Source organism: Ipomoea nil, unplaced genomic scaffold (assembly GCF_001879475.1).
Source record: "Ipomoea nil cultivar Tokyo-kokei standard unplaced genomic scaffold, Asagao_1.1 scaffold2779, whole genome shotgun sequence".
NCBI lineage: Eukaryota > Viridiplantae > Streptophyta > Magnoliopsida > Solanales > Convolvulaceae > Ipomoea > Ipomoea nil.
Genome location: NW_017619207.1, coordinates 2,907,715 through 2,923,955, shown reverse-complemented (window position 1 = coordinate 2,923,955; position 16,241 = coordinate 2,907,715). Strand labels below are relative to the sequence as shown.

Genomic DNA, 16,241 nt, shown 5'->3' with positions numbered 1-16,241 from the left:
CTCTTCTTGAACGAACTCTCGGCGATCGGAGGACAAGTGCCGGGTCTTCTGAACAATCGGTTTAGCCGCAGGGTCTACAGCCAACCGATGGAAAATAACCGTTCGATCAATCCCGGGCATATCCTCGGGCCCCCATGCAAATATATCAGCGAATTCCCGGAGGATTGCTAACACTTCCGATCGCAGTTCAGGGGTAAGGGCCCGACCAATCTTTATCTTTCTCTCCGGTCGATCTTCCGATAAAGGAACTTCCTCTATCTCTTCAGATGACTCTGACTGTTCTTTCCAGTCCTTAACAGCCTCCCGGACGATGGTGTTTACTCAAGACGAACCCGCATCACGCCGATTAACTGCTCGAGTATAACACTTTCTGGCCGATTGAGCGTCACCGCGTAGAACCCCAACCCCAGCCGGGGTAGGAAACTTCATGCACAGGTGAGGCATAGATATTATTCCCCCGACCTTCATGATGGCCGGGCGGCCTAGGATCACGTTGTGGACGCAATGGAGATTCACGACCACAAATTCCATATCCGTCTTGACTGATTTAGGCGGAGTTCCTAACTCGACCGGGAAGATGATTTTTCCTTCGGGGCAGATGGTAGCCCCGGTAAATCCCGACAGGGGTACACCGACCGGAATTAGCTCCTGGCGGTCAAGTTTTAGCTTCTAAAAAACGTCCAAGTAAAGGACATTAACACTGCTCCCGGTGTCTACCATCACCCTTTGTACGTCGACTCCCATGATGTCGATCGTAACAACAAGCGCCTCCATCCCGGTGTCTTCGCTCTCTGGTTGATCTTCCAAAGAAAAGGTGATCGGCTCCATCTTTTGCCTCTTACTGGTTTCCCGGGAGTCGACGATCACGACCGGGCAAGGATTTCGAGCTTGGGAAGCATCTTCCAAGCCCCCGAATATAACATGGATTGTCGGTTTTGAGGCTTGCTGACCACTCGAAGGTGGATCGGGATCCCACCGGTCTTGATCTCTCCGGTCCTGGTTTGATCGATTAGGGCGATGGGAGCGTCTGTGATCCTTTCTTTCAGATGGTTTTTTGCTCTCTTCTCTCTTCCCCACACACTTATCCAACTTCCCCAACTGGAGTAAATCTTCCAACAATTGTTTCAGATGGGTGCACTCCTCCGTGTCATGCCCAGCACACCGATGATAAGCACAATGTTTCGACTTATCCTGCCCATCCGGTCCCGGATGAGGTAGACGAATGAGGTTGCAGGACTGGGCGTATTGCATGGCTTCCGCAGCCGATCGGTTCAACGCCGTGAAATCTCCCGGTCGTGCTCGTGGTCGGGGATGGTCTTCGCCCGACCGGTTGTCCGACCGACCGGAAGCTTTCCGGGAAGATCCAACCTCTTGGGAGCGTTTGACGGCATTTGCCTCTCCAGCATTGGCATAATCTGTCACTCTTCGGAGCGCTTCTTCATAGGTGGTAGGCGGGTGGAGTATAAAATCCGGATACAAATAACCCGCTCGGAGAGAAATGTGTAGCATGTGAATGGCTGTTAGGTCGTCCATAGGCTCGACCTCTCCGACCGCCGCTTTCCACTTGACTAGGAAATTGATCAAGCTTTCCCCCTCCAACTGTTTAGCCTTCTCGAGGTACATGTAAGGCTTCCGGACAACTTTGTAAGTGACAAACTTCCGAGTGAACTTCGTCGCCAAACTAGCAAAATCAGAAATAGACCCCGGTTGCAATGTTCTGAACTACTCGGCCGCCCGACCGGAAAGCGTCGAGTAAAAAGCCCGGCACATCACGGCGTCAGTTACGCCCATCATGAACATATTGCCATAGTAGGTGCTGATGTGGACCTCCGGGTCTGTCTGGCCGTCATATTCTTTGTTTCCAGGAATTCGCAAATCAAGCGGGTAAGGTTGAGCCATGATCTCCACCGTGAAGGGTGTCCGCAATAATGAAGCGGTATGATCGGGAGGAGGCCTTGAGGCATGCTCATTCTGCCAGCGAGTGAATTCTGCTCGAAGATCGTTTAACATTCCTCGGGTCTCGTCTTGCTCGACCGTGCGGGCTGGTTCCCGAGCCCGGCGGCGTCGATGCGCTTGAGGCCCGCTATGTCCTGACGACCCCGACTGACTGGCCGCTTGCATGGGAGAATCAACCGAGCGCCTATTTGGATCCTGTGGTCCCAATCTTTGCCTCATTGCTGGTCGGAGTCGCTTGAATGCGCTAGCCCGGTTGGCTTCTAATTCGGCCTCTTCAGCCGCTTGAACATGGGTTTCCTACCGTGGTTCCTCCATGACCTCGGCCCCCTGCGATCCCAACCTCGAGTGAGCGAGCGCCTAGTCCGGGGACCGGGCTGAAGCTCGGGCTCGGTCGGCATGGTCGGTTGGTTCGGGGGAGAGGAAGTTGGAGCAGTGTACGCAGGCATGTAAAGCGGGTAACTGGCCAGTGGATAATACATTGGTGTCCCTGGCCAACAACCATATTGAGGAGGTGGAACTGGGTAGGGATAATTTGCCAGGAACGGATATTGTTGACCGGGCGTTGGATACATTGGTTGAATATAATTAACCGGGTTGGGAGCTGCCGATCGTGGAGGTGAAAGGTTGAGATTGAGGTCAATTGTCTGACCCTGGTGTTGTGTATAGTTGTGGTCGGATGAACTTGCTTCCTCATCCTCCGGTGCTCGGTACGACGATACATGAACGGAAACATGTTGATGATTGGGATCTGGTACTCGTCTACGATAACTTTTCGTACCCGGGTCCCCACAGACGGCGCCAAAATGATAGTATAAATATCCACATAATGCGGTCAAAGTACTGAATGAGACCAACTAATAATAGTAAAAGGGGATTTTATTGATCAAAAGTAGTCCTACTACAATCTAGATGGTTATCCGACTGAATGCGGTCGGGCAGCTCTGTAAATAACCTATTGATAGTCCAAAAGTCCCCCTCACTGTAGCCGTCGTGGGTACTTATAGCCTCTGACCGGAGACACACTTCCGGCCTACCGGCATGTAACCCACGTAGCCTCCACGCGTCTTCACCCCGGCGAGCCCTCTCTGTCAACGCATAGCATTGCCACGTGCCTTTCTCCTTCATCTTCGTCTCTTTACAAAATGAAGGCCCGAGGATCGGGAAGCCCAACGGTCGGGCCCGACCACTCTAGCTAAACGGCGTCCGACCTAAAGATCCTGCACAAACGACGCCAATCATCAATTAAAAATGGTTCAAAATTTAGGTAAAAATATCACTGCATCTCATATTCTAATTGACTAATTGACTGAAAATAAAAAATAAATAGTAATTGACTGAAAAAAAAAGTAATTGCCTGAAAATGAATCTAATATTACTATTTGACTGAAAATATAAAAGAAAATGAATATTAATAATTGACTGCAAATAAAAAATGATCCATAATTGACTAAAATGAAAAAAAAAATTCTCAAATCATTGCATTTTAATTAAAAATGGAACGGAAATTAAAAATTCGACGAAAATATTTCAATAATAATATTCTACATCATCAATAGTAAATGCATATTTTAAACAATAGTAAAGGTAAATAAAAAATAGAACGGAAATATTTCAATAAAAATATTCTACATCATCAATTAAAAATGGAATGACTAGCTCAAAAAAATAAATGGAATGGAAATTAGGTAAAAATATCACTGAATCTAATATTCTAATTGACTACTTGATTGAAAAAAAAAAAAGAATAATTGGCTGAAAATGAATCTGATATTAATAATTGACTGAAAATATAAAAGGATCACTAATTGACTGATATTCTACCATTATATATTTTCACCCGAGTCACCCATCCTAATGGGTTGAAGGTGTTAGCTCTAGGCGAAAATGGACAATATTGTGTTGCTACCATCAATGTTGTCTACAAAGAGGTTTCAATAATGTGTAAATATAATCGGTGATATTATATTTTTTAAATGGCAAAATTGCTATATATCTAGACAAAAAATATATTTTCCATGCAAATGAATTAGGATATCAATTCATTCTTATAACTGAGTTGCTATAGAACGAGCACATTTGCCTAATTTATAAAAATACTGAACAATGATAAATAAAATCTCCTAAGTTACAGCACCGCGTGCATACATCTACACATTAGATATTAATTTGGCAATTATTTGCTCAAATTCAAGCAATGATAACATAAAAACACATAAATGATCCAAACTATTCCTTCAATTGCATTATATAATATTTGATGTTCTAATTTAAATAATTATATATCGATCCAAATATTCTTAATATATTACAACAAATTCATTCCGTGCATCGCACGAGCGCAAATACTAGTTATTAGAAAAATGAAAAAGATAATTGAGAAGCATGTTTATATAGGGTAAAAGGTGGTCATTGTTCAAGTTAGCCTTTACTAAAGAAAATAGTCATTAATTAGGCTACAGTTGAACTTTGTAGGTTCGAGAAAGATGTTGGGGTATAAATATAGGCTTATGTAATGCTTGGAATGAGCTTGAAATGTCCATATAAGTTTTTGAATAACTCAGGAACTTGGGTTAGGTTGCTTGGGGCCTAAGAGAGATGTACCTACTTTCTTATGTTGATGATTTTTACAACAAAGAAAGTGAAGGAAGTGAGGGAATATATGGGCTCGAAACTTAATCTATCCAAAAAAAAAAAAAAAATTATCTCAAGTCGCCAAGGCAAGGGGAGTGCGCTAAAATTAATGAGGTTTTTGACTTAAATGTGCAAAAGATATGAGTGGTAGAAAAAAAACATGCACATTTTGAAATTTGTATATATTTTAAGAAAAACTACATTGAAACTTGTGTTTTGGATAAAAATGCAAGTTCAAATGGAATTTTATAAATTAACGAAAAGATCTTTTTTAAATGTAAAATACAAGAAACACAAATTATACTTATATTTCTCGTATAAATACGACTTGCATTTTTAATATTCTACACAATTTTTTTTTTTTTGTTAATTTAAAAATCTATAATGGGACTTGCATTTTTTAACTTCAAACACAAATTTCAATGAAATTTTTCCTTAAAATATATAAAATTAAAAAAATGCAGATTTTTTTTCACTCCACTCAACTTTTGTCTATTTCAGTCATTAACCGAAATTAATGCGCCGGCCGCCGGGCCACTAAATATAGTAAAATGCCAACATTGTATTATGGTTGCCTTGTTGGCCCAACTTCCGCATTTTCGGACAAATATATCCACGTGTCTCTCACACATGGGAGTTGCGCTTCGTCAGTGGGTAGAGCGCAAATACAGTTCACTGGAAAGCAGGCGCACCAATTTGCACTCCATTGCTGTAAATCTGAGCTCAGCTCGCCTCACCTCGGCTCTTCGTCTCCTTGGTTCTTAGGATTCTTGCACTCCATCTGTTTGATAAAAGTCTATGGCGACTGGGTGCTGCGTTGCTGCTACTCACACTGACTGTGGGCTCGGCCGTTCTTGTATTGGTTTGCCCTCTATTTCTTCTAGGACTGCGGGTACTAGACATAGTCATGGCAGTTCCTTCAAGATGAAGCCCAGTGGAGGGTGTCGAATTCGGTAGTCTCTCTCGCTCTCTCCCTTTATTTCATATATTTTACTAGCAGTATTTCTGTCGGGTTTGCAGGGTCATATGAACTAAAAAAATAAGTACTCTTGTAGTCTTGTCTTAGTCTTCTTGCGCCTAAAGATTCATTTGCACTGATGGCCGTATTACGAAATACTGAACTTCTTCGTAGCAATTATGCGAGGAACCTGATCTCGCACTAAAAAAGGATTTAAATATAGAAATCGAATATTGTAACACCCCTCAACATGAATGACATTCTAGCTTAGTTGATAGTTGAGTTACGCATCCTTTACTAGGCTTTTGTTGCACTTCTATATTTCGTTAGTTACTCCCACATTGATAAAATAAGAGAGAATATATGGGTTTATTAGGCTATGAGTTAGACTAATTGATTGATTGGATCAATTTTTTAGTGCGGTTTGGCTCATGTGCATTATAGCCTAGTTGAGTAGAACATATAGGTGACCCCAACTCAATCTTAGATTATAATAGGGGATAAACGCTTTTAGTCTTTGTTTGTCTCTATGTACTGCATTCTGAGGACAGAAGGGAAGCTGGATTGAGTAAATTTCAATACTTGTTTCAAATGGAAATAGGGATGGGATATCCCATTCACAGGCTTAAGTTGATCGTTCATTAATGTATTCACAGGCTTTTATTTAAGTGGAAGAAATTTAGCTAAGGATGCTTGCGGATGATGTGGATTTGAACTGAAATGCAGGTGCCAGTCCACTAGTACGGATGAGCGCAAAACAAAAATGAATTTGTTAGACAATGCAAGCAATCTCCTCACTAATCTGTTGAGTGGGGGAAAAATTGGGTCCATGCCTACTGCTGAAGGTGCTGTTTCTGATCTTTTTGGTCGGCCACTTTTCTTCTCACTGTACGACTGGTTCTTAAAGGTACTGCCATTGGCATGATTTATTTATTTCTTCTTATTGTAGTGAATATGTCCTTATGACTAGATGACCAAATTACTGTGTTACAGTATGATTTGCTCTTACCTGAAGATACGGAGCCACTAAGTTATAAGTAAAGAGGTACTAATAGTTGCCTTTTACGGGGCGTTTGGTTGGAAGGAAGGAATTAAGGAGGAAAGAAATTGTAATTCGGTGCGAAAAGAATAAGGTGGGAATAACAATTACATTGTTTGGTAGGGAGAAATAATGAAAATGGGAGAAGCGATATAAAGACTAAAATACCCTTTGTGTAATAATATTAATAATAACATTCAAGGACAAATATGTCTTTTCCTTCCCTTTCCCTTTGCATGAATTCATTGAATTGCAATTCATAGGGGGGGCCTATGAATTGCAATTCAATGAATTGAGGGAATTGCAATTCCCTCAAACCAAACAATTTAGTTTATCATTTCATTGAATTGCAATTTAATTCCAACGCAATTCATGCCAACCAAACACCCCGTTAGAGTCTTAGAGAATGCCTGATGAACTGCATTAGTGGTAAATATCCTCTTAAAAACAAGACTTTAATCTTCCTAAACTTGGAAACTATTTGCTCTGTTGTTTGAAGCTAGCATTTACCTTTTGCGGTGCATTCCCACCTTTTTTTTTTTTTTTTCTGTATTCATTTTCCTTTTGGTTTTCATTGAACTGACAGTATGGCTCGGTGTATAAACTTGCTTTTGGGCCGAAAGCATTCGTAGTTGTATCAGATCCCATTGTGGCAAGGCATATTCTTCGTGAAAATGCATTCTCATATGACAAGGTGTGATTCTGTAAACATTCTTTCTCTCACTTTCTCAAACACATAAGCACACATGCTGGAGCTTTCCCTTATTGTGACTCTAGTTTGCTTTTCTTTATTTCTTTTTATTTTTTAAAAATCTTAAGATACTATCGATCTTTTATTTTTAGATCATTTCCTTTTGAATTTCTATATGTTGATAAAGAGAAGCTGTACTAACTAACCAGGCATTATGTTGACTATTCAAACATCTGTGTATGTTGCAATCTTATGGAGTTATGGCCTCACTTCTTTTACATTATGACATTTTTTGTCTTCAAACAGGGAGTTCTCGCTGAAATTTTGGAACCTATAATGGGAAAAGGACTAATACCTGCTGACCTTGATACTTGGAAACAAAGGAGAAGAGGTGAGTTTGAATTTTGAGATATGAGCGGGTTCAATTCCGTGAACAGTCATGGATATCTTCAGCAACTAGTTGTTTGTAGCTTCTGATGTAGTGCCAGTGTGGACTTTACTATATTTTTACAAGAAGTGATTCATGGAATAAGCTTAATAGTAGCATATGAATGCATCACCTCTTGTTGCAATATTTAGACTAATAAAGGCAAGAAGTGACAGCATAATAACAGATGCTACTACACTTAATTTAAATTCTTCTCATTATTCATTTTCCAACTTTGCGGGCATAAATGCTGCTATACGAACTAAGGGATATTTTACCTGCATTTCATGATTTTTTACTTCTTTGTACCTTTATACTTCTATACCAATATTTTACTTATGTGGTTTACAGTCATTGCTCCCGGGTTCCACACTTCATACTTGGAAGCCATGGCAAAATTATTTGTCGATTGTTCTGAAAGAACAATATTGAAATTTGAAAAGCTTATAGAAGGAAAAGAGTCACAAGGTGGAAAAACAATTGAACTGGATCTTGAGTCAGAATTTTCAAATTTGGCACTGGATATTATTGGGCTTGGTGTTTTCAATTATGATTTTGGTTCTGTCACCAAAGAATCTCCAGTAATCAAGGTAAGGGTTAGATTACCATGCTTTGATTTTATGAGGATGCTGCATTTCTTTTCAGAATGTGAATGTGTTACTCTTAGAGTGATTATTGCATCTTTATTGTGCTCTCCCTTTTTCTTTAAATCTTTGTAGCACATAAGCACAACAGGTAAATAGATGTTTTTCTCGGCCATTTTTTGCTACCTATATTCTTCTCACCAATATCAATTGCATGATTTTTTGCTACCATGAACCTCCAGTATCTGGTAGCCACATTGGGCTTCAAGTAATCCAGAGTTAAGTTATTGGACTCCATTTGGTGGACCTCTCTTGATTTGCTCCATTCACGAGGCATGAACCGAAGACTATGTTTGAGGGGAATCAAGCTCCTACTACTTGGACCGCATGTTGGTAGTAATGTAGTTTCAACTCCATGGTGGCAATTGTCTAAGTCAAACTTTTGCTTATAGGTAGTTCATGGAAGATTTTGATAACCGTTTTATCCACTAGAGCTTTCTGATGGATATGCTGATAAGTTGTATAATGAAAATCTTCGGCAAAAGTCACATTGCCTTCACTGTTGGTACGTATTTCCAATCAAACCTGGTTTCAGTCTGCTTGAATTCTGGATTGTGCCAACTGCCAAACAAAGGATTTAAGGACATGCTATATTTACTTGATGATTGACTTAGGAATAAAGAGGATGGTTATTCAAATAATTTGAATAGCATATACTCTTGAATTTCCCAACTGCATCCTGTCAGAGAATAAGTCAGCTTTCTGCTTTATAAGAGATCCAATCAAGATTCTGTAGAGGTCTTTAAGACTGGGATATGAAATTCCATAGAGATCCTCGAAATTGGGAGTTGGAAAGTTGTCTTAGCTTCATACAAACTATCTACTCAAGTCCTGGAGGAGCTGCAGAGGGATTGGAGACAAGGATGTTCATTGTCAAATCAGTGTTATACTGTTATCAAGGCCCGACGCCTAGGCGTCCGGTCGGTCGAGACCGAACGCCTAATGTGCTCGCCTCGCCTCGCCTAAGTGCAGAATACAACCCAAAACTCCACAAAACATACATGGGCTGAACCTACACACTAAGGCGAGTTGACCGGTGTAATTTTCAGCCGGAGAATTCGCCGGAATCTGCCTCACGCGCCGGAGCGTGGCATCGGAACAGTGGCTCACCGGCGGCGTGTGGTGGCTTTGATGGCGGCGCGGTTAAAGCTCCGGCGTCGTCCTCCCGTTTCGAGCAAAGCCCACTACCTCACTCTGGCATGTTAGCAATAAATACTAGACTTCTCACCACCCTAGGAAAAACTATTCATCTTCTCAAGACAACTTGAAGTAAATAGGGTTATAAAAAGGCTTCCCAAGACAAGATATTTTCAATATACAATAAATACTTGACTTCTCACTATCCTAGGAAAAACTATTCATCTACTTCAAGTAAATAGGCCACAGCAAAAAGGCTGCCCAAGACAAGATATTTCAATATATATATACCAGGGTTATGGCGACGCCTAGTCGACGCCTAGGCGTCCGGTCGGTGAAGACCGAACGCCTAATATGCTCGCCTCGCCTAAGTGTAGAATACAACCCAAAACTCCACAAAACATACATGGGCAGAACCTACACACTAAGGCGAGTTGACCGGTGTAATTTTCAGCCGGAGAGGTCGCCGGAATCTGCCTCACGCGCCGGCGCGTGGTGTCGGAGCAGCGGCACAGCGGCGGCGCGTGGAGGCGCGTGGTGGCTCTGATGGCGGCGCGGTTCAAGCTCCGGCGTCGTCCTCCTGTTCCGAGCAAAACCTACTCCCTCACTCTGGCATGTTATCAATATATACTAGACTTCTCACCACCTTAGGAAAAACTATTCATCTTCTCAAGACAACTTTAAGTAAATAGGGTTGTGAAAAGGCTGCCCAAGACAAGATATTTTCAATATACAATAAATACTAGACTTTTCACTACTCTAGGAAAAACTATTCATCTACTTGAAGTAAATATGCCAGCAAAAAGGCTGCCCAAGACAAGATATTTTCAATATATATATACTTTTTATTTATTTAATACTCATCGCCTAGTCATCGCCTAGGCGGTCGCCTAGTCGACTAGTCGACTAGGCAGTCGGTGGCATCTCGCCTAGAAAGTCCGCCTTGATAACCTTGATATATACTTTTTATTTATTTAATACTCATCGCCTAGTCGACTAGGCAGTCGGTGGCATCTCACCTAGAAAGTCCACCTTGATAACCTTGGTCAAATGTCAAATCTTTCATCCAAGCTTTGGTTAATGATAAATGATTAATCATGTGATTTTCCAGGGAAGCAGATTTGGATCCCAGGCTGCCCACTAAATATTTCTGTTTTTTTTTTTTTTTTTTTTTTTTTTTTTTTGTTGGGAAGCATCTAAGGAAGCTATAGTTGATGGGGAAAAACTTAAGAACAAGGGATATCATTCATGTCTATCACTGTGTTTTGTGTCTCAAAGATGAAGAAACAGTCACCGTTTTCTTATTCACGGCAATTTGACATGGAAATGTTGGCAACTTTTATTAAGTGGAGCTAAATGGTTATGTCCTCTACTGTTAAAAGAAGTGCTGAAAGGCAGGAGTCTTAAATGGAACAGAATGAAATATAAGGAATGGAATCTGGCTCTGCTATTAATGTTCTTTTCTTGATGGTTTATTTTTGGTCACCTCAAATATGTATAGTATATAGGCTACTGTTTGCCTCTTTTGCTGCACAAAATCCATGTGCTTTGGGTGGTACCCTTTAGGCCTTTAATGACTTCTTAACTTGTCAAAATGAAAAAAGAGATCCACTCAAGATTGTATAATTTTTTATCTGAAGTTGTCAGTTGCTCTGATAATTCCCTTCAAAGAATTGGTTGATTGATTTAGAGAGCATGCTAGGTGCACACATCACTTTACTTGTAAGCATTAATGGATTGATATTTAGAAATTAGAACTTGGAAGGTGACACGTGTATTCCTTACCCACAGAATAAAGAAACTAGGAAACAGTAAAGCTTCTATTATTAGGAGTACAAACAGCCAGGAAAGGTTTCTGTAAGCCTTTGTAATTTACTAGTATGTTCTTGATTGATTGTTTTTCCTTCAAAGGTTAGTCAACTACTTAGTAGTAAGAGAGAGAGAGAGAGATCTGCATGAATCATGCTACAATTAGCTAGATAGTGCATGATCAGTTTTGTTTGTTCATTTGATTTGGTTGAAGGTTTTATTTATTGTGTGTTCTAAGAGGCTATTAAGTTAGACGATATTCTCATGGAGAGACATCAGGCATGTTTAATTGAACTCTTCCATTTTCTTCTGCCAATTACAAACTAGTTGGTGTTTTCAACTTGCAGGCAGTATATGGTACTCTTTTTGAAGCTGAGCATCGGTCAACATTCTATATTCCTTATTGGAACATTCCTCTGGCAAGGTGGTTAGTTCCCCGACAAAGGAAATTCCGTAATGATCTTAAGGTCATAAATGACTGTCTAGATGGTCTCATAAAACTTGCGAAAGAGACCAGACAGGTAAGAGGATTTATGGCATAAATGACAAGCATCTTTTGAGAGTGCAAACTGCTTCTCCATATAAACAACAATTTTGATAATTAATATCATGTGTGCTTTCAAGTGCTTTATAATGTCATGGTGGAAAATAGACATACATTACTGGTATAATAACCTCTACATCAAGCTATGACAGTCAAATGGTGTCACAAGATGAAACACAATGACACATTTGGGTCTCACCAAAAAAACAATGACACATTTGGGTAGAGTAATATTCTATATTTATTGCTTTTATCGGAGAAAGAGTGCATGCTACTCCTTATGTCTTTGGTCAAACAAAGTCTGTGTTTGATTGAATGGGAATGAATCTAGTAAGAAGAAGATTTTGGAATTGGAGATGAAAAATAGAATTTTGATCCATAGTAGTTACAGATCAGCTAATTTTCTTCTTATTGTTAAAAATCATTTTAGAAATTTTCAAAACTCATCAGATTGTGTACCAGGATTTCTTGTTTCATACTTTCATTTTGATTGCATTCTCTGTCAGGAAGCAGATGTTGAGAAACTGCAGCAGAGGGACTACCTAAATCTTAAGGTTGGCATTTATTTCTGTTTGTGAGGCCATATGTCATAGGATTTATCGTTCATGCATTCAAAAAATTTAGAAATCCAGACTAGTGAGTTTTGGCTTGACTATGAAAGTTCGCAGGATGCAAGTCTCTTGCGCTTTTTAGTTGATATGAGGGGTGCTGATGTTGATGATTGTCAGGTGACATTTTTTTTAACTTCATTTGTTTCTTTTTAATTAATTTTCAACTAAAAAAAGATGTGTGGATTTCATTTCATTCTTTCATGCAAATCCATGTTGCATATTTATCTCTATGCAGTACTAACCTGTTTTCTTTGCTTCATACATACCACTCTTTTATGAATTTTATGTGACAGCTAAGAGATGACTTGATGACAATGCTTATTGCTGGCCATGAAACAACTGCAGCTGTCCTTACTTGGGCTGTTTTCCTGCTAGCACAAGTACGGCTTGTCATAACACAAAGAAAAAATCTTTTTTACATTCATCTAAATGAAACAAAGCATAATTCAGACGACTCTTGAAAGTAAAATCATGCAAAATTTTTCTGGAAAGGAAATAACAAACTTGAAGTGCAAAAGGTACTCATCAAGGGTACAGAGTGCATATGGTTTGCATCAAATATGCAATTTCATTTTTTTTATTGATAATGCAGACCTTTTTGCTTCCATTACAGTAATTCTTCCTTAATTGTTAATTGATGACATCACAATGTTTGATGAACGTGGTTTTGATAATATATGTTCAATTTGAGCAGCATCCTTCCAAAATGAAGAAAGCCCAAGCTGAGATTGATGCGGTGCTTGGACAGGGAAGTCCAACCTTTGAATCACTCAAAAAATTGGAGTAAGCCATGGAACTCTATGAACTTGTTCTGGTTACCATGCCATATTTGAGTACTCTTTAGTTTTAACCCAAGTAACAAAAATGATTTTAAAATAATCCTGTAGAATTTTTCAATACCTATCGCTAGATTTCTGGCTATTTTCTGTTGAAGTTAAATTAATTACATATCAAACTGGAAATCTAGTGGGCAATGTTAACGTTGAAACTGTAGAAACTGTGTAAACTGTGTATATATTTCTGTGTGTTTGCTGTACAAAGTAGAAGCCTATTTATACATAGGCTGAGAGACTCCCAACCACATAATTCAAAAAGGAAAGGAAAGACAAAGCACCTTATTCTAACTACCCTTATTCTTCTAACAGGCAAGTATCTAGTTACTTTTATGCTAATTGGAATTTCATCAAGTATATATGTCCATTAGATATGATCTTAACGATAAGTGTGCTTCTGGCTTTCAGGTACTTACGTCTCATTGTCGTGGAGGCTCTGCGCTTATTTCCACAACCTCCATTGCTTATTAGGCGTTCCCTTAGGCCAGATCAATTACCAGGTAAAGTTCTCATTATTACTTACAAAATTCTTCAAACTCCTCAATGTTTATATATGAGAAAATCCTCACTTTTGAATGTTTTTGTTGAATTTGAAAGATGGAATGGCCTGGCGGGTGGAGAATAACAACCACCCGCCAGTTAGGTGGAAGCAAGAATGTAGAATCAAGGAATGGAAAATGTATATAAGGCTGAAAGATATAGAAAATGTATGATTCTATATTATCTGTCTTTCTAACAAAGAAACATAGTACATATATATATATATATATATATATATATATATATATATATATATATATATATACAAACACATAATTGTAAGTACCTATCCATAAACTGAAACCTATTCATAAACAGACACAACCCTATAGATAAATCTAACTCTTTATTTTTCAACAGTTTTAACTTTTAACCGAATTTAATTTTTACTTGAAAATTTACTTAATTAATCATCTCTTCATGAAAGCAATGAGCTACTCGCCCTTCACTCAAGAGTAGACTCCTGGGACTCTTGAGTGCTTAAGTCAAGGCTAGGCTTCAGATAGAATTTTTTCACTTACAATTGAATAATTTCACTCCTATTAACTGTATAAATTATCATCATAACTTGAAGGATTCAAAAGTTAAAAATGAAAAGAATAACTACTCTGTGTGTGTATAAGAAAGAAAAAGAAAGATTTCCATGATTCCAGCCTACATAGTTTATGGAATTTCTCAACTATCAAAATTTTGAAACTAGAGATTAAAGTCCTTGAATATTCAAGTTCCATAGCCTGGGGTAATTCCTTCGGATTTATTGTGGTGTGTTCTCTTCTCTAATTGCATCCATATATGTGGACCCGGAATCCTTAAAGTTGTACTAAATTAATACTCTGTGAGTCCATTCATTCTAAACTTCTTTAGGTAAAGATGGTATAAACAAGTCTCAGTCATAACTTCGATTTATTGAAAAGACTTGAGACGCACCTTCATTGAGGGGACTTCATATATCTCAAAAGTATCTTTCGAAATCCTTGTATTTGAGTCAGGATATGAACTGAAACATTTAAACCCTGCGAAAAACATTGAACATTCAAGTCAACCAGTATTAAGCCACAAATTCAATGAAGCCTCCTTGCATTTTCTTTGTGATGTTTTCCTTTTGTGCACGTCATGATCTTAAGCATCTGCTATCCTTGTATCCTGAAAAAATTTTACCAACTGTGAAGGAGGTTACAATGGTGACAAGGATGGATATGCAATTCCAGCTGGTACCGACATATTTATTTCTGTAAGTTTGTTGACTTTGTACTTTTTCCTTTGCAATGTTTGTGTGTGCTGTATAATGTGTTGTTTAAGGTTTAAGGACTTGTACTTCTAGGTTAAAAATGAATATTGACGAGGTACCTAAGCACAAAGCCAAAAGATAGGATAACCCCGCTGAATTCTATATTTTCACTTACACATCCAAACAGGTCTATAATCTCCATAGGTCACCATACTTCTGGGACAAACCAAATGAGTTTGAACCTGAGAGGTTTCAAGTTCGAAAGGAAAGTGAAATCGAAGGGTGGGCTGGTTTTGATCCATCTAGAAGCCCTGGAGCACTATACCCAAATGAGGTCAGCTTCTTTCAGTGCACTGTTTAATTATAATGCCATATCATCAGCAAGTTTGATATTTGATAATGGGATCTGCTCATGTAATCAGATTATATCAGACTTTGCTTTCTTGCCTTTCGGTGGAGGACCAAGAAAATGTGTAGGGGACCAGTTTGCACTCATGGAATCAGCTATAGCATTGGCAATGTTGCTGCAGAAGTTTGACATCGATTTGAAAGGAACGCCAGAGTCCGTGAAGCTTGTTACTGGAGCAACAATTCATACGAAGAACGGGTTATGGTGCAAATTGAAGAAGAGGTTGGATGTGTGCTGAATCTGAAAATCCATTGTTCTCGGTAAACTATGCCTGTTCAATACAACACTATGAAGTTCGGTGCAGCAAATGCAATGAAGAGTCACTAATTTCTGAAGAAGAAGAAGAAGAAGATAATTCAACTCATATTATTCAGATTTCTGAAGAGATTGTTGCCCTTCTGTAGATCTGTATTTTATAATTTTGTAAAATAATGTATTAATCAGAGGTGTAGTGCAGCAGGGGGTAGCATCAGATTGAATTTATCAGTGGAGAAAGGAAGCTTTCAATTCAATGATATCAGGCGATTGCTTGGCATTATTCTATATAGTTTGGTGATATCTACCTGAAGGAATTTGGTTAACAGCATCGTTGGGTACATCTATATCTATCTATATAATAATAATAATAATAATAATAATAATAATAATAATAATAATAATAAGGGAGAAGTGTCAAATAGGTCCATCTACTACTGCGAAGTGCTCGATTTTCATCCTGAACTAAATTAAGTGTCAAATAGGCCCATCTACTAGCTAAATTTGTTCGATTGACTTTTTTTGCAGG

The 16,241-nt window shown here is 39.0% G+C and overlaps 2 protein-coding genes across 3 annotated transcripts; one reads left to right on the top strand and one right to left on the bottom strand.

Annotated features, from left to right (window-relative positions):
• Positions 1-669: 669 nt before the first annotated feature.
• LOC109157315 lies at positions 670-2,175 on the bottom strand. Its single transcript, XM_019305215.1, has 2 exons — positions 1,769-2,175; positions 670-1,681 (listed from the first exon to the last, which is right to left on the bottom strand). The coding sequence occupies exons 1-2, from the start codon at positions 2,173-2,175 to the stop codon at positions 670-672; spliced, it is 1,419 nt and encodes a 472-aa protein (XP_019160760.1).
• A 2,986-nt stretch (positions 2,176-5,161) lies between these two features.
• Positions 5,162-16,002, top strand: LOC109157380 (cytochrome P450 97B2, chloroplastic). Of its 2 annotated transcripts, none has more exons than XM_019305294.1 (14): positions 5,162-5,540; positions 6,272-6,452; positions 7,171-7,278; positions 7,582-7,666; positions 8,054-8,292; positions 11,640-11,813; positions 12,343-12,390; positions 12,505-12,564; positions 12,741-12,827; positions 13,142-13,230; positions 13,689-13,780; positions 14,990-15,051; positions 15,236-15,382; positions 15,471-16,002. In XM_019305294.1, exons 1-14 carry the CDS (start codon positions 5,386-5,388, stop codon positions 15,693-15,695), a joined length of 1,752 nt encoding a protein of 583 aa, XP_019160839.1. In that variant the 5' UTR covers positions 5,162-5,385; the 3' UTR covers positions 15,696-16,002. The 2 variants fall into 2 exon arrangements, with proteins under 2 accessions (XP_019160839.1, XP_019160840.1); XM_019305295.1 differs by having other exon boundaries at positions 5,163-5,540; positions 6,202-6,452.
• The last annotated feature ends 239 nt before the right edge of the window (positions 16,003-16,241 follow it).

Excerpts from the sequence above, each read along its gene's own strand:
- LOC109157315 (XM_019305215.1), bottom strand. The coding sequence starts at position 2,175 with ATGAGGCAAAGATTGGGACCACAGGATCCAAATAGGCGCTCGGTTGAT. Across the intron at positions 1,682-1,768 it reads GGCGTAACTGACGCCGTGAT|TTTGGCGACGAAGTTCACTC; the intron begins GTGCCGGGCTTT and ends TGATTTTGCTAG.
- LOC109157380 (XM_019305294.1), top strand. The coding sequence starts at position 5,386 with ATGGCGACTGGGTGCTGCGTTGCTGCTACTCACACTGACTGTGGGCTC. Across the intron at positions 6,453-7,170 it reads TGTACGACTGGTTCTTAAAG|TATGGCTCGGTGTATAAACT; the intron begins GTACTGCCATTG and ends TTGAACTGACAG. Across the intron at positions 15,052-15,235 it reads GTACCGACATATTTATTTCT|GTCTATAATCTCCATAGGTC; the intron begins GTAAGTTTGTTG and ends ACATCCAAACAG.